The sequence below is a fragment of the Gordionus sp. m RMFG-2023 genome, chromosome 1, assembly GCF_954871325.1.
Source record: "Gordionus sp. m RMFG-2023 chromosome 1, tfGorSpeb1-WG-v2, whole genome shotgun sequence".
Lineage (NCBI taxonomy): Eukaryota > Metazoa > Nematomorpha > Gordioida > Chordodea > Parachordodidae > Gordionus > Gordionus sp. m RMFG-2023.
In genome coordinates, this window is record NC_088775.1 from 28,013,876 (window position 1) to 28,038,417 (window position 24,542).

Genomic DNA, 24,542 nt, shown 5'->3' on the forward strand with positions numbered 1-24,542 from the left:
CAAAATATAAATAAATGGTCTTTTATTTAATTTTGGATATTATGATAAATAAATATCAGAAAGGGATTTTGCCAAGAAAACGAAAATATATTAAGTTATAAGGCTGTGTTATTATCCGGCTTTTTATAATCGACTAAATAACCAAAAAATTATGAGGAAATTAAGTTGCAAACATGCAAATATACTTTATAATAATAGCCAATCCTTCTTGATTGCATATTATATATCTTATAGATATATGTTGCGTCAATGATGCAATCATATAGAATAATTTATAGAATTTTAATAATTCATTAAATGCATTTTGAAACCATCCTTTATCATGGCGATTTAAATATATTACACTCATTTGAGATCTTTCTTCTTCAATCAGCCTAGTTTGATAAAGCACAGATTTGGTAACAGTTTCATGAAAATTATTTCCTCTATTGTAACAAAATAATGCTTTATTGAGAGAAATAAAAGCATTAATTTAAAAAAAAAATACATATAAAGACACGATAAAATTCCAAATAGTAAACAGGCCATATTATTTATTGTTATAAAATCTTAGGGAGATATTATTATTTTTATTTCTTTTATCGATTTTTGGATTCTTATTATTTTTATTTTCTTTTATTGATTTTCTTGAAATGTGACTAATTTTTTTTGACCAATTCTTGGAATTTGTATTTTTTGAAAATGATTTTTTCTTTGTTTTTTACTTAGAAAATGAAAATAAAAAAGTTGTATGAAAAATAATAAAAATTGAAAAAAGAAAATCCATTCAGCATTAAGGAAATCTAACATTATTTAAGATTACGTAAATCTCGACTTAGAAATTCGGCGACTTAGAAATTCAACAAATAAGGAATCTAACACTGGCAACGACACGGGCGACGAACAGAGGAAATAACTAAAATTCGATATAAAAGTATCTAAGATGACACCATCGATTCCCATTAAGGATAACGGTGTCCATTTCGTATTAAATTAGAGGCATATTTCATATTAAACGATATATCTGACAACGAGAAAAAAAAGACAGCACTCGTATCTGCATTGTCCACCTACGACTATAAAGTAATTTTAAAATTCGCTCCCAAATCTATTAATAAAATTAAATATGACGATATGTTAGATTCTTTGATAGCTAACGAAAAAAAAATAGCACCATTGGAAAGTTTCCAATTTGTTAAACGTACCCAAAGAGAGGAAGAAACTAATTTGGAATTTTTAAATTCGTTAAAGGCTTTAGCATTGAAATGCAACTTCAAAGAGAAATATGAACAAGATCTAAAAATGCAGATAATCAACGGATTGGAGAGTAAAGAGATCAAAATAAAGTTATTATTAGAGGACATGGGAGTAGAGTAAATCGAAAAACACCTCCGAACTATGGATTTGATAGAGGAAAAAGAAAAAGCGAAAGATATATTTTATTGTCAAGATGGAAAGGATCGAGGCGAAGATAAAATAGAAAGTAATAAAATAAATTATATACAAGACAATCAAAAGCGCAATAGTAATAATAATAGCCAGGAACGATATAGGGACAATTATCCTTACCAGACATGATTAGATTTATTAGATATAATTATTATAACCTCGAAGAATGGAAGGCATAATAATGATAACCCGCAGTACAATTATAATAATAATGATAACAAATACTAATAATTGGTACGATAACAATGAATATTATCATAAAAACAATCAATATTCTGATAAGATAAGGGGAAAGTACAGCACTAACAATAATAACTATAAATACAATGACAATCAATATTTCCAGACAAAAAAAACTTGCTTCAAATGCGGTAGTGACAAACATCTGATTAAATCTTGCGATCGTATATATACTCGATGGATAACAAATCTTGTAAAGAAAAATTCAAAGTCAATCTAAGTATAGAGGGTAAGGAAATTAACAGGATCCTAGATACAGGAGCATCAGTATCAATTATTTCGTTAAAGACTTGGAATACAATCAACTCCGATTAAATGATTCATGATTCAGGCACAAAATTAAGGGCGTACGAAGGTAACGAAATAGCCATTATTGGTAGCGTGGACGTGAAAGTTCAAATAAAAGATATCATAAAAAATCTACCTTTGGTTATAGTGAAATCTGATGGACCATCATTGGTAGGCATTAACTGGCTGAAGGAATTTAGAGAATTGATATGGAAAGAAATATTAGGAGGGACCGAAGATGCACACGATAATAATAAAATAATATATATTACATGGGACAAGAATTGAAAGCGGTAACGGAAAAATGCATAACAGTATTCGATAAAAAGTTAGGAAAATTGAACAATATGGAAGTCCATCTGAATATAAAAGACAATGCGACCCCAAAATTTTGCGCCCCTAGAAAATTGCATATGCTTTAGAAGAAAAGGTTGATGAGGAACTAACAAAATGGATCGAAAACAACGTAATAGAACCTATAAAGTATTCGGAATGGGCCAGTCCTCTGGTGCCCATAATTAAGCCCAACGGGAGAATAAGGCTTTGCGTAGACTACAAAATAACTATAAATCCATGGATGATAGCGGATAACCCTATCCCTAGAATACAGGAAATATTTAATAAATTAAGAAAAGGGGAAAAGTTTTCAACCATTGACTTTTCAAATGCATACCACCAAATAGTTATAGATTCTGATTCGAGGAAGTATTTAGCTATTAACACTCATAAAGGTCTGTTTCAATTCAAAGTAATTCCAAATAACTCCGGCGTCAGCAATATTCCAAAGGACTGTGGATCTAATTTTCGGGAAAATGACGGGAGTAGCATACTATATTGACGATCTAATAATCACAGGTTCTTCGGATGAAGAGCATCTAAATAATCTAGAAAAGGTATTCCAACGATTAGCGGAATTCGGTCTTATAGAATTATGAATAAATTTCTTAAAGAAAAAGTAAAATATCTAGGTCACGTCATATCCAGTAGAGGTCTTATGCCCTCAGAGGAGAAGCTAGAAGCCATAAAGTATGCTCCAACTCCGGAGTCAGTTAATGAATTGCAGTCGTTATTAGGCCTCATGAATTATTACCATCGATTCATAAAAAAATTTCAACGATTGCGGCACCCCTCTATGATTTATTAAAAAATAACACTTTCCTATGGACGGAAGAATGCAGATCAAGTATGGAAATTTTAAAGAAATGCTTGACCAATCTTCCAATAATCGTTCATTTTGATCCAGATAAAGAGATCCAACTCACTACGGATGCATCTATGAAAGATGTAGGAGCCGTACTATCTCATACCGAAAAAGATGGATCCGAGAATCCCATAGGTTTTGCTTCACGGACACTATCAATGGCAGAAAAAAACTACTCAACTATCGAAAGGGAAGCATTAGGGCTCGTATTCGGAGTAAAGAAATTTTATGAATATTTAGTAGGTCAAACTTTTACAATATGGACCGAGCATAAACCACTTGTATATATTTTATAAACGAGTATCCGATATCAGCAGATAAAATTCGAGAAAAACTAGAAAACGACGATACGATAAAAAAGGTAAAGGAAAGTATAAAAACTCAATTCAAGGTAAAAGATGACAATATACTAAAACAATATGAAATGTGCAAAAACAATTTATGGGGAAAAGAAGGTTTATATAAAAGGAAAAAAATAATCATTCCAACAGAATAGCGGAAAAAAAATACTAAACGAATTACATAGTGGTCATCAAAAAATCGTCAGAACGAAAAGCTTAGCCAGGCAATATGTATGGTGGCCCGGAATCGACCGTGAAATAGAAGAACTATGCTGTCAATGCGAATTGTGTAATACATGGGCAAACAATCCTCCAAAAGTACAAGATCACCATTGGGAGAAACCGACAAGACCGTAGCAAAGAGTTCATATAGATTTCGCAGGACCGTTCAAAAACACCATGTGGCTAATATTGGTAGACGCTTTTACCAAATGGGTTGAAGTAAAAGGAATGACGACCACCACATCAGAAGAACCATGGGGGTATTAAGTGAAATATTTTCTAGATGGGGATATCCGGAATTGTTAGTATCGGATAACGGACCGCAATTTACTAGTTATTCATTCAAAGAATATTGCAAGAGACATAGAATAAACCACATACTGACCCCTCCTTACCACCCGAGCTCCAACGGAGGGGCGGAACGGATGGTGAGAACAGTTAAAACTGCCATGGAGAAAAATGCAACCAATAACAAGTACAATAATTTAAATGAATTCTTATTAGTTTATAAAAACACCCAGCATACGACTACGGGACAAACCCTAGCACTGATGATGTTTAGACGGAATGCTTGGAATTATCTTAAAATGATTAAAGAAACCCATGAGAGCAAACAAGACGATACGCACGCAGATCAAAGAGTTACATTTTTCAAGATAGGACAATCATTAAGGACGAATAGTGACAAAGTAAAGTGGATCAAGGGGACTATAGTGGGCCGATCGGGGAAGTTCATATATACTGTGGATAGTGCTAAGGGCAGTGGAAGAGACATAAGGATCAAATTAGAAAATCTTTTTAAAAAAGGGAGATGTTATGAAATCTTAGGGAGATATTATTATTTTTATTTCTGTTATCGATTTTTTGGATTGTTATTATTATTATTATTTTTATTTTCTTTTATCAATTTCTTTGAATTGTGACTAATTTTTTTTTGACCTAATATACTTCTTTTTTTATAAATTTGGCAACGCTCGATGTTTCATATCTTTTCTAGATATACAAAAATAAATGAAAGAGTATTGTATATAATTGATTGTAATTTTTAATTTGGGATATCATATAACAAAAATAAATTAAATATGTTTGATAAACTTGAAAAGTAACAAATTAATTCGATCGTTATATTTAAAAAAATGCATGCCACTAATTATAATGTCTTTGCACATTTTATCAAATTCGAAAGTAACTAAAAATTGTGTTTTTTTTACAAAATTACAGAGTTTTTAATGCAAATATGCCTCATCTGTATCTATATATACTTTTAAAAGTATCGAATCTGTATCTAAATACTATCATAAAGGTATATCTATCTGTTTTTAGATACTTTTAAGATACATTTTGATATACTTTAATTTTATAATTTTTTATCATAAAAATAAAAATATTTGAATTCAAAATTCATTTTATCTCATATAAGTGAAGTTATAATTTTTTATCATCTGCTTCAAACTAATTATTTTAAAAAAACAATATAAAGTTTATTTAAAATTTATAATAAAAATAAGGTGTGTATTAATTTAATTCACAAATTTTTTTCAGAAGAACAAAAATACCAAACCTTAAAAGATTATGGTTTACTAATATAAAGAAAAATATATATTTATTTTATTTTAGTGCTACAATATAAACTTGCAGTCCAAGGCAGTTTAAGACCCTTTGGTTCTCTTGAAAGTCCTGAATTATGTGGTGAGTCAAATGTTTATAGTGGAAATTTTATATTAATAACATGCCAGAAAATTATCATAGCAAAGTATATAGTGTTATCTTTTGAATCCACTAGTAAAATTTCTCAAAATCTTTTTGATGTCTTTATCATGGGAAAAAATTATTTCTTCTCTTCCGATAACACAGGTAGCAAATGCAAATTTCATTTTTAATATTTTTTTATAGAATGTGGTGATTGTGGTTTGCAATGTTTAAAAAAAGATAGTAATAATATAAACTATTGTAATTGTTCTAAATTAGATATGATTGATGATGTTTATATAAAAAGTAGAAATTCATGTTGGCAAAGTCAATGTGAAATCAAACCAAAGTGCTGTAATATTGAATGTTCAAATGATAAAATAACATGCAAATATAAAAATACATTGATTGAGCGATATCGATCACCTAATTTTTGTATAGAGGATCAATGCCCATTATTAAAATGTCAATATAAATGTATATTAGATGATGATGGAAAACCTTATTGTTTATGTGGTGATGGATACATTTTAAAATCTGATCAAAAATCATGTGTAATAAATCCATGCTCTAATAATCCTTGTAAAAATTCATTATGCTTGCCTTTAGAGGAAAATTTTCGTTGCTATTGCCCGCGGTCAGGATTTTTATATAAGAACAATATTTGTTGTGATGATGTTTATATTAATAATTGTTTTTGTTCGATGTCAAAACCATTTTTTGAAACAATATGTAACTCTAATTGTAAAAGTTGCCAGTATCGATGCAGTATAAATAAATATGGAAACATTATATGTTTATGTCCAAAAGGAATGATTTTGTCGCAAAATAGTAAAACTTGCGAAAAAGATGATTGTTCTATTAATAATGGAAATTGTTCGGATTTATGTAAAATGAATAATGGTCTTCCTAAATGTTATTGCTATAATAATACCGCTTTATTAATTAATGAAAAGCTTTGTTGTAATTCAACAATTTGTAAATATCCTATTACCTATTTCAAATCACAAATTAATTCTTATATTGTAAACCCATGTAAAATCAATAATGGTGGTTGTAGCGATTTTTGTTACTATGATTTTGATCTTCTAAGACAATATTGTATTTGTCCTTTAAAAAAAATCTTAAATAAATTGAATAAAAAGATTTGTGAAACATGTCCTGAAAGTCAAAAGTGCTCAGATTGTCAAATAGATTTGGATGAAACAATATGCAATTGTAAAGTAAACAATAAGAATGTGTTTGCATTGCCTTCATATGATATATTTAAAAAAACATTCACTATTAGTTCTTGTTGTTCCATAGATCTTATTGACAATTTACCCAAATGCAATTGCTCTATTGCACATATTAAAATTTTTACTGAGAATGGTTATGTATGTGTACCAGATTTATGCAATATTGAAGGGCATAATTGTGACCATTACTGTGGCTTGAAATTAATTTCATCTTCACTTAAAAAGATTTGCTCATGCAGAAGGGGATTTTTTTTATCTTCCAACCAATATTCGTGTTGTGAAGAAAATTCAAATGATTGTAATTGTTTAAATAACCCAGAAATTTGTTGTCCAGATTTATGTTCATTAGAAAAAAATAAATGTAGCCATGAATGTCAAGTAATAAATGAAAATAAAGTTTGTTCAAAAATTTGCAAATGCCCCAATGGAATGTTTCTAGGAAAAGATGGTCAAAACTGTTATCAAGATCATTGCTATCATAACAATGCCGGATGTCAACATATATGTCATTCATTTTATTTTAATGAGGGTATAAAAATGATGACGCCATGTTTTTGTCATCCAGGATATATTTTATTATCGGATGGCAAAAATTGTCATAAAAATGATGAATGTTTAATAAACAATGGGGGATGTGTTGGTATATGTTTTATATACAAAGGAGTTAAACAATGTTCTTGCAAAAATCTTAATAGTCCGAATAGTGATATTAAATGGTTTTTACATGGTGACGGATACTCTTGTTGTTCCTTAAATTTCCAAAAATGTCTATGTAACAAAACTTCAATATTATCAAAAGACCAAAGACTTTGTATAAATAATCCTTGTTTAATAAATAATGGGGGATGTGCTGATCAATGTTATTTAATATTTAGAAATGAATATGAACCAATTGCCACATGTAGATGTTCATTACCTTATTTTCTCTCAGGAAACTCACATTCTTGTTGCAGATATGATAATAACGAATCGGAATGTTATTGTGCTCCCAATTATATAAGTATTAAAAATTCATCAGTATGTTTATATGATATTTGCCATGTTGACAACGGTGGTTGCAGTCAAGTAAAATTTTAATTACAATAAATTTTTATTACAAATATAATGTATAATCTTAAGAGCAAAATATAGAGTAAAGCTTACGATAAAATAAGAAAAAATAACTATTATTCCTTAGATTCATCTCAACAACCCCCCCCCCCCATTCCCCTCCTTTCTTATTTATATTTCCTTTTAACTATTGCAATCATCAAAAGATTTATATATAACAAAATATATAAATATAGGTACCAGCTAAATGTCTTTTTATATATAATATTACCCCTTTCACAAACTCGATAAATAAATATATTTAAAGTCAAAATAAATACTATCAAAAACTATGTAAATTTAGATAGGTGGTAAGTATTAACTAATTAATCTAAAAACCTTGAAATAAAAACCATATTCATACAATTGCTTGTAAAATCCGATAATTTTGTATATGATGATATTTAAAGAATGTCTCATAATTTTTATCAGCAAAAATAATGAAAATCTTTTAAAAATAAAAATATGACATATGACTCAAAAAGGTACATATATAATATATATATATATACAAAACTTGGATGTATAAATCTCTTACTAATGTCTGGATATATACTAAAAAATTACTAGTGATGGTCAACAATCCTGTTTTATAAACCAAATCGAACCAGTTGACAGATGGTTTTTTTCGAGAATCAATTTCTTAACCATTAATGGGCAAGATTTTTCTAGTCGGTAAAAATGCTCATTATTTTCAAATTATATTGATTAATACTTAAATATGATATTCTAAAAAATCAGGCAAAAAAAATAATCCTAAATAGAACATCTTGCCTGGTGCATATCTGCACCGTTAACCATTAAGAGTTAAAAAAGATAAAAATTATGTACAATACTTTTTTGTAATTTATATTAAAAACGAGAAAATGTTTATATATTATGAAAATCCTTGAAACATTTAGTATGAAGTGTTTGACATGTTTGGCACATATATTTTGAGTGCGTATGTCAATATCTGCATCTACGTCTTTTTCCATCTATAATTTTGGATAAATAATTTCCAGATGAATCAGAAGGGTTTTCCTCTGTAATGCAAACTGGCTTGGTGCACTGTACTTAAATTTATTAAAATTTTTATTGGTGTTCAAAGGAAGTAGTAACTTATCGCCTAAATGCAAGCAATCTCTTCTTCTCATCTCGATTCATGAATTTCCAAATTTTCCACGAATTTACCAAAGCTACATTGATAAAATTGGTGAATATTGGCCACCGCCTTTTTTCCCTCTTTTTATTCTATAGTAGATATGAGATTATCACACAGTTCAACTCCACCCATGTGTTTCTTATAAGCGCAATGCTTCATTCTATTTTGTAAAATATCCCATTTGTGTATGACAAAAGTTTAATTGATGTATAAATTATCAAAATATATTTTATGATAATTTGGTTTTGTAAGACCTAACTTTATAAAATCTATCATGTATATGTTTTTAGTATTGTCTGTCAAATGAATATTATATTTCAAATTTAGTAATTTTAATTGGGTCATTGTATTCCGGATTATTGGAATAGAAATATCACTATTATAAGACAATACTTTTACTGTGGAAACGAATGATATCCAGTAAATAATAGAATTCCAATAAATCTCTTAATATCTGGGATGGTTATACATTATTAGACCTATTCATTTGTTTTGAATAAATATTACTTTGATCTACAATTAGGGAATTAAAGTCTTCGCCGAAAATTAAAAAATATATCTGATGGATTTTTACCATGCAAATTATCTTCAAGTTTTATTATATCTTCATTTTCCCCATTGAAAGGGATTGTAGAATATTAGTAACGATTCATTTAAAAATTTTAATTAAAAATTAAATATTCATTTAATAAAATCTTGATTTTTTTAATTAGTCATCTATTATTTTGATAATTTTAATTGAATTGACAAAACAGGTGCATAAGAAAAAAAAATGTTCAGCAAGGAAGAGGGTACAAATAATTTAAAATTTTTATGAATAATTTTAATTTTCGAATATTTATGAACCGAATATTTGCGAATAATTTCATATAATTAAGTCGAGATAAAAAATTATAAAAGAAACATATTATTCGATTCTCAGGGACCTCAAAAATATTTTCAAAAGATATTTTTTTGGGTATAAAATTTTTTTTCAAACTTTTAGGGGGCTCGATTATAATTCATTATGTTAAATTTTATTTGTTTGAATTTTTGAAAATAATTTATTCTGCTAGATGGTTAACCGTGCATATATGCACCAGTCAACTTTATATGGTTACCAATTAAATTCTAATTATTTAAAATTTCAAATATGATTGATAAATATTGATATATCTATATATAAAATATATAAACTAGTTTTCATCGAAATAATTTCATAATATGCTCGGCTCGTGAGATCACTTAGAAGACTTTGCATTTTAGACTCTATAAATTCGCCATGTTTGAGGGCTTCTTAGGGACATTAAAAAGATTTTTTTCATATTTTTCTTTTCCAGTTTTGAGGTACAATGCCTAAACTATCTAAAAACCTTTTTTATTATTTTTTAAAATAAAAACTACTATGTTTAAAAAGATATATAGGAGGTGGTGTATATATGCACCGTGTTAAACAGTAATGGGTATGACTATGGTCGGACAGATTAATCTATAAATTTGCCTTAATATTTATTTTTAATAATTTTTACTAAATTTTTTTGTACATTTTATTTTATATTAATTTTCTAGAGGAGTTATTTAAGTTTTTGAGATTCTTTATTTTTGCAATATTCTATAAAAATGAAAAGTTTTTTAAGAACTTTTTTTTAAAAATATTTGTATTTTTTATTAAATTTTTCTTATTTGATATGATTTTATCATTTAGAGAGTTTTGGTTTGCTAATTAATACAATAAGCAATTGTTTAAAATTTTTATTTTATAAAAAATATACTATAAAACGTATATAAAATCAGAAGTTGTAAATAATAATAAAAAATTCTCTAAGATAAAAATGAAATATAGAATTATAGGAAAATAAATAGTTAATAAAAACTTTCGCACCAAAATAATCATTCCTAATATAACCAAAAGAATTAACCCGTATATGAATAAATTATAATTTGACTACTAATAAGCATTTAAATTGCATCATAAAATATAGAAATGAACTACAATATAAATTATAGTAATCTAACTGAATATGCAAATTATATATTACAACACACTACTCCTTAATTTAAAAACACATTATTCAAAAATTGTCCTTTTCCAATCATGCTTTTATTTTTGAATGTCTTTTTATTTATTATTTGATCACCTCTTTGTTAATCCTTTGCATCTATTAACGATGGCTATTCTTGTCTATAAATTCTTTTTTTTATTAACAACTGCTCATACAGGATTACATATTGATTCTAGTCTCCTTTCTAACTTTAGCTTCTTCCAATATTCTCTTAAAAAGTAATAACTAATTATCCTAGTGTCTTCAGTTTGTTTCTAAACCCTTGATTGCTGCCTTATGTTTCATCTCAAACTTTAGTTGCTTCTTTTTATTAATATTTTCTTGTATAACGATCTCTTTTAAACGATTATACACTTTTTTTGTCTTTATCTATTATTCGTGGCTTTTAATGACCTATAGTAAACGATAAAGAATTATTGTGACGATAAAAAAATATTATAACCATATTTATCACATTTAACCTATTATCTATACCTGGTAATTTAAAATTAATTTTTATATGATGAGAAATATTCAAAAATAATAAACTTAAGAAAATAAAATAAATTTACCATAAAATAATATGGTTCATTTAAAATAATTTAATCTAAATATAAAAGTATAATATGAATATATGGAAATAAGAAAAAGTTAACAAAAACTCTTTTTACTTAATAACACCTTTCTCCCATCTATTCTCTCCAGGATGGTGCAAACGGGAGAGGTGTCACCAAAATCATAATTTTCGGGAACGCCAAATTTAATAATTTTATTCAATTATTTTTAGCCTCGTTACAAATTTGAAATTTTTTTTTGTATATACTACTTACATTATTCTTATTTTTGTAAAAAGTCTGTATAATTTTGAAAAAAGGTTTGGCATGTCTAGTCATATGTACTATAAATATTTTATATTTTAGTTTAAAATACTTTATTTTTATTATAATTAAGAAATTTAATTTTTTTATTTAAATTTTCGTTTTTTTCTATTTATAAATAATCTGTAAAAACAATTTAAATAAATTTTCAGTCAAAGAAACAAGATAATCGGTGAGTAAAAACATGTAATAAATTTATTTAAAAAAAAAACAATTTCTATTAACTGTTATGATATTTGGTCTAATTTCTCATAAATGTCATTTTTTTGTAGCTGTGAAAGCTAAGAAGCATTTTTAGATATTTTGATTAGTCTATTTTAAAATAAAAAAGTTTGCACTGTGGTCTTCGCTTAATAATATACCTTATAGGTGGGTGCACTCACTTTAATCTTGGTTGAGTTATTATTTTAATTAAGATTTAGATTCAATTACTTATTATATAATATGCTAGTTCAAGACCCTTTGATCCCAAATGCTGCGAAGAAAGATTTGCTTGGCTCAACAAAAGAGCTTTCCCAATAATTGGAAATGAGTTTATAAGAGCATGCTTTTCTTCAATAACATTAATTCGTAGACAGAAAGTTCTATAACAATTTTATTTCAAAAAAGATCGCTCGCCTATACATGATCTTCAAAAAATGAGATTGAATTTCGATGTATTACTAGATCTTGCGATAAATTTGTTGTAGAAACGTTTTCACCAGTTAAAGCACTTTAATAATTATTTTGGATCTATATTTAATATATCAGAAGTGATGAATGAGCTAAGCCAGCTATAAAAATATTATCAATACAGATCTGGATATGATAGAATGCTATATTAATTCCCAAGATCAACTAATTGAATAATTCCATTGAAAATTTTAGTCTATAGTAATATTAATAGGTTAAATAAAGCTTTACCAAATATATTAATCGTATTAAGGATTATTTTATTCCAAGTACCGAGGCATCTTCAGTAGGCAGCTTTTCGAAGCTCAAATTTATTAAAACTTATCTATAATATATGGCAAAGTAACGACTTGTCAATTTTCTTTAATTTCAATAAAAAATGATATAGCCTCATCGTTAGACTTTGTAAATAAAAAGGCGAGGAGGTAAATAAAATTGCAATATTTTAGTCAGATTATGCAAAATCGCTCCATTTGAGCCGATTTATAAAAAGGGATAACTAAGTATTTTATCCAGTAAAATATTATGCAAACCTAAAAATTTTATTCATAGATGTCACAACCGTTTGAATATCTATTAGGAAAATATCGAAACTTAGGAAATTTTTCTCACTAAAATATTGAGTTAGCGTTTTTATAAATAGGCTCAAATGAAGCGACTTTGCATTATTATTACTCATTTATGTGTAAAATTTAATAAAGTATATATGCATTTAGTTCTCATTGCAAATATTTATCAAATAAAATTCCATATTGTGTTTTTTAATAGGTCGCCAAATTATTTTTTATCCTGAGCCGCCAATAGTCTCAACGCGACGATGATTCTCTCCAAATACTCTTACCATATTTTGTCACCTCATTTATAATTCTGCTTTATTACAGGGTTTCCCATTCAAAAAAGGAAAAGTCCCAATCAAAAAGGGAAAAGTTTCAATCATAAAAGAAAAAGATCCGATCAAAAAAGGAAAAGGTCCAAACAAAAAAAGAAAAAGGTTCAATCAAAAAAGGAAAAGTGCCAATCAAAAAAGGAAAATTCCCCCAAAAAAGGAAAAAGTCCGATCAAAAAAGGAAAATCGTAATTTTTTTTTTAAAAATAAATTATAAATTTTTCAATTTTTCTTAAATTTTTATTTATTTTTGTCATTCCTTCTTATTTTATTTCTAACTTTTTGCGATTTCTTTACTTTATTTGTATCTTTTCTCAATTTATTTTTCTTACTATATTTTTTTCTCATTTTTCTTCTTCTCATTTTTCTTAGCGTACAAGTTATATAATAGAAAATATAATAATAGTAACTATAAGTTGGTGAGTAAGTTGATGTAATGTGAAGGAGAGATAATGTTTGGTCATAGACCAGATATTATTCCACTATTTGGTTGGAGATAAAAATAAAAATAAATTACCATATATTTATATAAACTAAATAAGGTATTCATAGGGAAATTAGATCATCTTTGCTAACGAATTCTAGTGTACCAAGAATTCCCGTCTATTTACATTGCTTACGCCACTAGGTATAATTGTGTATCTATGCAGGATTGTTGATATACCATTTGATTTGTGTATATCATTAATTTTATCATCCTGGTTTTCATCTAAGTTATATATGCTTATATTTAACAAATTTCTCTGCTTTGCACTTTTATCTTCTACAATTTCTTATATGTTATCAGTATTAATTCTGTTACAAACTTGTGATTGATTTCTGACGATCATGTTACTCCTTTTGTTCTCATATCGGGTTTTTTATATGTCCTATGTAATCTTGAATTTGTCTTATTGAATATTCTATGTCTTGGTTCTATCTTTCATTTCTGCTGTAATTTTGATTTTTTCTTGTATTATCATAATCCTTTGCAAATGTTTATCATATTCAAATCCATATAGTTTACCAAGATCACAGCACAATCTGTAATTATTTTTCTTTGGAAGATTAAATTAAATTTCACAGCATAATCTACAGATAAGTGGTTTATTAATATTACTGCTTTACTGAAATTATTCAATTTGCTAATTTTAAAGTGGTTTCTTATATTACTAGCGTGTAGTTCTGGATTTCCTTAAAATTTACTTAATCGCGTGGTGTCTTCCTAAGTTTCACTAAAATCCTCAGTTTCTTCCTTACTAGCTTTAGGCATAAAATTTTAAATAACTTATACAAATCTGTTATAACACTTTTTTTATTTACTTATGTCACGTAACATTTTACAATATTATATTTAAAAATCTCTTAACATTTCATTCAATACGCTCCAGTTATGACTCCCAAAAGTTGTAAATCTGCCATGAATGCATATATATAATGTTATCATGTCAGTTCTTATTTTAAATTTTATAACGATAAAGTCTCGAAATCTTATGTAGTTTATATTGTTTGAATCTATACATTGCAAATGTGTTTAGAAAGAAATGCTTTCTAGGGAAAATATGATATTTAATAAAAATAATTGATGACTATAAATGTATTGAATTATTTAGATCCTTCGTTAATCCATTACTTTCAATGTAGCCAAGATTACTTTCTTCATTGACAACTGTAAGAGAGTTTTTCATTTTTTTATTATTTCTCCAAATTAATACTTTGATTTCTAAATTTTTGATTAAGTTCTTTATATTTATTTTATTTTCTTGAAAATCTCATAGTAATCTTTTTCTTTCTTAAACAGTTGAAGATATTTTTTTGTTAAAATTTTATTAAAGCATGTTTCCTTTCTAAATTTTAAAATATTTCACCTCATTTTTTATGTTAAGAAAAGTTCAGATATTCTCATAAAAAATTATTTGCTCTTTTTTCTTCTCAATAACAACAGAAGAAAATATATTTACAATCTTATAAATTTCTTTTTTTTTCCTTACTCATATATTAATATCTTTATTTTTCATTTCAAATCGCATTAAAATATATTTTATTTTTATATTTTCCAAACACTTTTATCTCTTTTTATTTAATTAATATTAGTATCCCTTAGTAACTCTTTATTCAGTTTATATTTTAATATTAGTTACATTTTTCAATTATTAATCAATTCATTAATAGTTTGATAATTTTTTATGAAAAGAGGATAAAAATTGTTTTCTTTCAAGATTCCTTATCATTCTTTATTTTATAATCTTAAATTTCTCCATTTTTTTCATATTTAATGATTCCTTTATAATTCTTCTCAATATCATACTTTTCAACATAGTTTCTAATATTTACATTAACGTTTTTCTTTTAAATTGTCAAAATATCATCTTCCTCAACTTGTCTTATGTTTCTTATCTTCTATTGGTTTTAGCTCGAGATCTTCTCTATACAAATTAACTGTTTAAAATTTACATATTCACATTATCATAAACTTCTCTTTCACAAAATTAACAATTTTTAATCACCTTGATAATCCTCCTAATAAAAATTTTTTTAACTCATACTAATACGATTAAGATAATATATTTTTATTAATCTTCACAATGGCCTTATAGAAAGAAAAAATATTTTTTTCTTACCTTTTTTTTGAATTGACGGAGATATTGCGATATTTTTACCCGCCCCCCTCCCCCTGCTTCCAATTTGATCCTTCATTAGCATTAGAAATTTTAAAAAAAATATAAAAAAATGAAAAACAAATTATTAATTTTTTCATTTTAAATTTAATCAAAAATGTAATTAATTTGAATATCGTCGCTAAAGTCCATAACCTCTGGTTTTTTTACAATATTCTTTTTTCTCTTTTCTTTTATCTCATAGAAAACTAAAATAAATTTCAAATCGTGAATACATATAACTATCAATGAATGTTATTTTTCGATTATATAAAACGGCTATTATTATAGCCAAAATATTGCTCAAGTCTAGATTTGCTCATAGATAGTATAAAAGCTTAATCATCTATTTAGCAAAATCTTGAGGCTTGCTTAATTTTTTTTTTGGTTTAAATATTGAGGCCGGTTGTAAAAATCGAGCTGTTTAACAACACCACTATCAATAAATTATTTAATACAATATTATTCGAGAAATATAAAATTTCCCCCTTGTTTTTTCAATTGATTAATTAATTAAATATAAATAAAGTAGTAAAACATAATAGGTTCTCTTATGGGAAACTATATATTTATTTAAAAAACACAACACAAGGAAAAACATAATTTTTTAAATATAATCTATATATTAGGAATTGGGCATTTTTCATTTATTTTTATAAATTAATTACATCACAAATGCTCAAAAAATTTATATTTTTATACATATTTATTCACGCATTTATTTTGCATAATAGTTAGGTAATAGCTTTTTTTTGCGTTTTCTAAAACGGCTAAGTTTTTAGATTAAAACTCGGTTGTTATACCAGTTATATAATTATAATTTTTTTTATAATAGCATTTAAAAATTTATATTTATAAATTATAATTAATTTTGATAATTTTTCAGAATATTTAATTAATAAAAATTGTTCATTATTTTTTAATCACCAAATAAATTTAATAAATTTTACATTTTTTTAACCTCATTACCCGCCTGCAATAAATGATTGCGATCTTTATTAGTAGTTGATAAATTTTATATCCACCTTATTATCCTCGAGATTAGCTATATCTTTGGAAATTTAATTGCTTTTCATAAAAAAAAAAAATTATTAATTATATTTATGATTTTACTCAGGGCTCTTAATTATATCAAATATAGGTTTCTACCATTAAATATAGAGTAATCTTTGTTTTTGAGTAGTGTTGTTAAAACGCCGCAAGTCGCGACCCCGACCCAAAGCTCGGGTCGTTTTATTCGACTCCGACTCAATGTTTGGGTCGTTTTTTTCGACTTCGACCCGAGTTCAAGCCGAAAAAAACGACTTCGACCCAAAATATGGGTCGTTTTTTTCGACTTCGACCCAAGTCCAAGCCGAAAAAAACGACCTCGACCCAAAATATGGGTCGTTTCTTACGACTCCGACTCAAAATTTGGGTGGTATTTTTTGACTCAAACTTGAAATTTGGGTCGTATTTTTGGACTCAAACTTGAAGTTTGGGTCATATTTTTCGACTCAAACTTGAAGTTTGGGTTGTATTTTTCGACTCAAACTTGAAGTTTAGATCGTATTTTTCGACTCCAACTCAAAGTTTGGGTCGTTTTTCTGACTCAGACTCAAACATCGGGTCGTTTTATTCAATCCGACCCAAAATATGTATCTTTTTTTTAAAGACGACTTAAAGTTAGAGTTGCTTTTTTTCACCCCTACCAATATCTAGATCATTTTTTTCGACCAAAAGTCAAATAACATTTGTTATATATTAATATTATAGGCGGGAAAGTTACTTAAAGCTTCTTTAAATTATAATGCGCTGATTAACTATCATCATAGTTATATTTTAAAATTTTTAAGTGAAGATGTAACATAGAAAAGTGCCATTTGTCATGATGGTTATTTTTGAACTTTTTTAAATGAAATAGATAAAAATATATATTGTAGACATGTTAAATCAAAATTTCAGTGATGATGTACCATAGATAAGTGGTAATTGTCATAATCGCTATTTTTGAACTTTTTTGAGTTTTTTTAAAGCAAATTGCTAAAATTATATATTCTAAACATGTTAAATTAAAAATTCAGCGAGGATGTATCATAGATAGGTGACAATTGTCATAATCGCTATTTTTGAATTTTTTCAATTTTTTTTAAAGGAAATAGCTAAAAATATATATTCTAAACATGTTAAATTAAAAATTCAGTGAGGATGTATCATAGATAGGTGACAATTGTCATAATCGCTATATTTGAACTTTTTCAAATTTTTTTAAAGGAAATAGCTAAAAATATATATTCTAAACATGTTAAATTAAAAATTCAGTGAGGATGTATCATAGATAGGTGACAATTGTCATAATCGCTATTTTTGAACTTTTTCAAATTTTTTAAAGGAAATATCTAAAAATATATATTCTAAACATGTTAAATTAAAAATTCAATGAGGATGTATCATAGATAGGTGACAATTGTCATAATCGCTATTTTTGAACTTTTTCAAATTTTTTTAAAGGAAATAGCTAAAAATATGTATTCTAAACATGTTAAATTTAAAATTCAGTTAGTATGTATCATAGATAGGTGACAATTGTCATAATCGCTATTTTTGAACTTTTTCAAATTTTTTTAAAGGAAATAGCTAAAAATATGTATTCTAAACATGTTAAATTAAAAATTCAGTGAGGATGTATCATAGATAGGTGGCAATTGTCATAATCGCTATTTTTGAACTTTTTCAAATTTTTTTAAAGGAAATATCTAAAAATATATATTCTAAACATGTTAAATTAAAAATTCAGTGAGGATGTATCTTAGATAGGTGACAATTGTCATAATCGCTATTTTTGAATTTTTTCAAATTTTTTTAAAGGAAATATCTAAAAATAAAAATAGCGATTATGACAATTGTCACCTATCTATGATACATCCTCACTGAATTTTTAATTTAACATGTTTAGAATATATATTTTTAGCTATTTGTATTAAAAAAATTAAAAAAAGTTCAAAAATAACGATTATTACAATTGTCACCTATCTATGATACATCCTCAATGAATTTTTAATTTAACATGTTTAGAATATATATTTTTAGATATTTCATTTAAAAAAATTTGAAAAAGTTTAAAAATAGCGATTATGACAATTGTCACCTATCTATGATACATCCTCACTGAATTTTTAATTTAACATGTTAGAATATATATTTTTAGCTATTTCCTTTAAAAAAATTTGAAAAAGTTCAAAAATAGCGATTATGACAATTGTCACCTATCTATGATACATCCTCACTGAATTTTTAATTTAACATGTTTAGAATATATATTTTTTTTAGCTATTTCCTTTAAAAAAATTTGAAAAAGTTCAAAAATAGCGATTATGACAATTGTCACCTATCTATGATACATCCTCACTGAATTTTTAATTTAAAATGTTTAGAATATATATTTTTAGCAAATTGCTTTAAAAAAACTCAAAAAAGTTCAAAAATAGCGATTATGACAATTACCACTTATCTATATGGTACATCATCACTGAAATTTTGATTCAATATGTCTACAATATATATTTTTATCTATTTCATTTAAAAAAGTTCAAAAATAACTATCATGACAAATGGCACTTTTCTATGGTACATCTTCACTTAAAAATTTTAAAATATAACTATGATGAATATTATAATTTAAAGAAGCTTTAAGTAACTTTCTGGCCGATAATATTAATATATACTAAATGTTATTTGACTTTTGGTCGAAAAAAATGATCTAGATATTGGGTTAGGGGTGAAAAAAAGCAACCCTAACTTTAAGTCGTCTTTAAAAAAAAGATCCATATTTTGGGTCGGATTGAATAAAACGACCCGATGTTTGAGTCTGAGTCAGAAAAACGACCCAAACTTTGAGTTGGAGTCGAAAAATACGATCTAAACTTCAAGTTTGAGTCGAAAAATACGACCCAAACTTCAAGTTTGAGTTGAAAAATATGACCCAAACTTCAAGTTTGAGTCGAAAAATACGACCCAAATTTCAAGTTTAAGTCGAAAAATACAACCCAAATTTTGAGTCGGAGTCGTAAAAAACGACCCATATTTTGGGTCGAGGTCGTTTTTTTCGGCTTGGACTTGGGTCGGAGTCGAAAAAAACGACCCATATTTTGGGTCGAAGTCGTTTTTTTCGGCTTGAACTCGGGTCGAAGTCGTAAAAAACGACCAAAACTTTGAGTTGGAGTCGAAAAAAACGACCCAAAATTTGGGTGAGCTCTGTTCGAGCCGACTCGGCTAAGCCGATTAACAACACTATTTTTGAGTTCTGAAAATTATGACATTTAAATATTTAACCCTGATATCTCTCAAACACAGAGCTAAGAACCATTTTTGTAGACACTTGGTCGTGTTTAGAACCTTTGATTTTTTCGACGCCCAAGTCCGAACCGATCCAAAATTTTAAAAACTTTTGTCCGATCCTGACCCTAGCCCGAGCACACATTTTTAGGTTCAACCCGACCCGAGTTCAAGCCCGACATTATTTTTAACTATCTGAAAAAGATGATATAATTGTTAATATATAGAAAAAATTTCCAAAAAATATAATAATGAAATATTAAAAAGACATATCATCAGTTATTCTGATAGACATTTTTATGAAACAAGAGATATTTATACTATTGAGAATATTTACATTTTCATATTTATTTATAAGATCGGGTCGGGCTTCGGGTGGGGCATCTCTTCCAGTCACCTGAACCCTAGAAAATATATCTTAAATGTCCTAACCCGATGCAAGTGCGAGGCTCAGCTTGGGATACAGACGTGTATTACATTATTTAAAAATAATTGTTTTTTTTTAATTTTATGTTCCTTGTTCTCAAAAAAATATGTCATTATTATAAAAATATAACTTATGCTTATTTATTTTGTAATTTCTATAGCGGGGGGGGGGATGAGTGCAGATACTTCTAAAATACTAGGGCAATACAAATTTATAACGCAACAAATATAAATGTATGCAAATTTAATTTAATTTAAAATATATTAAGAAACCTATCGATTTTAATTGAAACTATAAAATATAATATCTATAATAGAGTTATTAAAATTAAGTATCATAAGTTATACCCCAAATCTTTTTTGTTTCTATGTTATCTCGATATAAGAAATCTTGGTATAAAATTAAGCAACGTCTTACTGACAATATTTATTAACTTCTTAAATATATATAATTTTAACTCACTAAGTATTAAATCATTATTTCATTATTTAGGCATGCTCATTTAATGGAAACGAAGTCATGTGTTCATGTTACTCGAATTTTCAATTAATGAATGATAAAAGATCATGTTGTTATTACAACAATATAACTTGTGTTTGTGGAAAAGATTCTATTTATATAAACTCAACTTGTTACCAATCATTTAAAAATAATGTAAACGAAGATACACTCATGATATTTGATAAAAATGATTTAAAATTGATAGATGATAATTATGAATGTAGCAAGTTTAATTATCCTTGTTCTCAGATATGTAAATCAACTGGATTAATAGGTTATACTTGTTCGTGTTATAGCAATTTTATACTTCAAGATGATAAAAGAAGTTGTTGTAATACTTATAGGGATTATTGTTACTGCGCATTTCCTAGTGTCTATTCTAATTTAAATAAAAAATGTATCATGAATCCTTGTGATAATTATAATGGAGGTTGTGCTCATATATGTGAACTAATGAATTCAATTATAAAATGCTCATGTAAGAAAGGATATGAAATTTCAGATGATAAAAAATCTTGTTGTTTGAATAATATCTGTGAATGTGGAGAAGGATACATTTATGATATTTTAACAAGAAGGTGTAAAATTAATATATGTGTGGATACAGATGCAGATATCAATCAAATTTTTAAAAAATGTTTAGCAGATGAAGAAGACTGTTTATGTCCTTACAATAGGAATTTATATTTAGATATGTACATGAAAAAATATTGTAAAATTGACAAAGAATGTTTTAATTGTGATTGTAAAAATATTATCACAAAATTTAGTATGTTATGCCCGTTATATAAACCATGTACAATAAACCAGTGTTCTCAAATTTGTTTTGAGTTTCAAAAAAAAATATACTGTCAATGCAAAATCGGATATTTCTTACATTCTGATAAATCCTCATGTTGTAAAGATTTTACCAATGGCATATATGACAATTGTGAGTGTAATTCTACTTCAATATTAATTAAAGGAAATAAGTGTCTAAATGATTTATGTTCTATCGAAAATGGAGGATGTGTCTACAAGTGTATTAAGAGTACCAAAGGTAAAATATGCCTATGTCCAAGTAATTTTGTTTTGGGAACTGACGAAAAATCTTGTTTTTACAATAGATGCATAATTGATGGGCATTCTTGTTCTCAGATATGTATTCCCCTTAATGATAAATTTGTTTGCTCGTGTAAAAATAATTATATACTTGGAAAAGATCAAAGAATTTGTTGTTTAAAAAATAATATTAAATCATGTGTATGCCCTAATAATTTTTATATATGCTACGATAATACAATGTGTTGTTTTGATTTTTGTAAATTAAATAATGGAGGATGCTCAGATTTTTGCAAAATGGATATTAAAGGTAATATTAACTGTTCTTGTAGAAAAGGGGCTATAATGAAGGAAGATTTGAAAACATGTAAATGTGAAAATAAAGAATGTATGCCAATTTGTTCAAAAATAAATATAGAAAGTTGTGTATGTCAGGACACATTTATTGTTTCATCTAATAAAAGTTGTTATAAAGACATGTGTTCTGTTGAATATTTAAAATGTGCAGATAAATGTATTAATGATTTTGGAAGAATAAAATGTACCTGCAATGATATTAAACAAATTCAGATAAATGAGCGTATATGTACAAATGACTTGTGTAATGAAATTAAATGTACCTATAGTTGCCAAGTATATGACGGTATACCAAAATGTTTATGTCCATTAGAAAAAATTTTGGCTAATGATCAAATTACCTGTATAGATAACCCATGCTTTAGCAAGAATTGCAGTCACAATTGCTCATTTATAGATGACATCCCCAAATGTTATTGTTTACCTAATTTTATATTAGGATCAGACGGCAAAACATGTTTCTCTAATAAATGCTTGCAGAAAGTTTGTAATCAATCGTGTGAAATTAATTATTTCGACGGTAGTACAAATTGTGCCTGTTTAGAAAATTATGTCTCAATAGAATCTGGAAAATATTGTGTAAAAGATGAATGCAACAAAACATGTGAACATATTTGTAAATATGACAACGTATCAAATAGATTTAAATGCGCTTGTTATAATAACACTTTTATATTGGGAAATGATGGAATTCATTGTTATTTTAATTCATGTTCAATAAATAATGGTGGATGTGCAGAAGAGTGCAAGTTTAATGCAAAAGATGGTAGTTCTATGTGCGGGTGTAGAAATATTTTGCAGCCTCAAGCTTTAAATTTTATGGCATGTTGCGATAGCCAGGGTAAAAATTGTAAATGCAATAATGAGTTTGCTATCTTAAATAATGAAAAAACATGGTGCACCTCTAATATATGCAAATTCAGAGATGATGAAGATAAATGTGGCCACAACTGTGTTGTTGATGTAAAATTAGGTGTTAGTGTATGCAAATGTGAATCTAGTTTTTTATTGGCAAATGATAACAAAAGTTGCTTTAAAGATAATTGTAAAATAAATAATGGAGGATGCCAAAAAACATGCGAAATCGATAAATATACTGGCGTAATAAAATGTTTATGCGAAGATGGTTTTATTTTAATGGAAGATGGAAAAAATTGCATAGAAAATCCTTGCACTAAAATAAAATATAAAATTTGTGCACATATATGCATTCCTTATAAAAGTTCCTATATCTGTGGGTGTAATGATGGATACATTCTAGATCCAGATAATTCCACTTGTTGTAATATAGAAACAGGACTTTGTGATTGCAATGATATAACTTATCTTAGCACAGATAAACATCATTGTTGGTTTAGTGCATGTAGTGTCAATCTGGGGAATTGTTCTACAAGATGTAATATTTACATGGATAGTGGCCTGGTTGAATGTTCATGTCGTACCAATTACATACTTGATCCTACTAATGGAAAAAAATGTATTTTAGATCCATGTTTTTCAACAAATGGTGGATGTGAGCATGAATGCTACGTTGGAATGTTTCAAAATAAACTGTGCAGATGTAATTCTGGATTTATATTGAGAGAAGACAAGTAATATCATGTTTATTTCTGGTTTATAAATAAGTATTAGGAATTATAAATAAGTATTAGGAATTATAAATAAATTACTTCTTAGGATTATTTTATTATTTTCTTAAATTAATTTTTCTAATATGTTTCATAATTATATATTATAATATTGCCTACTAAATTATTAATATTGCCAATGTTCTTAATTAATTAAAAGTAGCCCATTTTCAAAAAAATAGCCCACTAAAATTACAATTTAAAGAGGTAGCTTTATTAATTTTTAATACACTTTATCTAAAAAAAGTTAAATAAACTACTCTTTTATTTAAATCGTAGCTCAGTATTATATCCTTCTATA

General features: G+C 26.8%; 1 protein-coding gene across 1 annotated transcript; it reads left to right on the forward strand.

Annotated features, from left to right (window-relative positions):
* Window positions 1-3,974: 3,974 nt before the first annotated feature.
* Window positions 3,975-24,209, forward strand: LOC135923774 (fibrillin-1-like). Its single transcript, XM_065458711.1, has 4 exons — window positions 3,975-4,533; window positions 5,338-5,409; window positions 5,896-7,712; window positions 21,207-24,209. The coding sequence occupies exons 1-4, from the start codon at window positions 3,975-3,977 to the stop codon at window positions 24,207-24,209; spliced, it is 5,451 nt and encodes a 1,816-aa protein (XP_065314783.1).
* The last annotated feature ends 333 nt before the right edge of the window (window positions 24,210-24,542 follow it).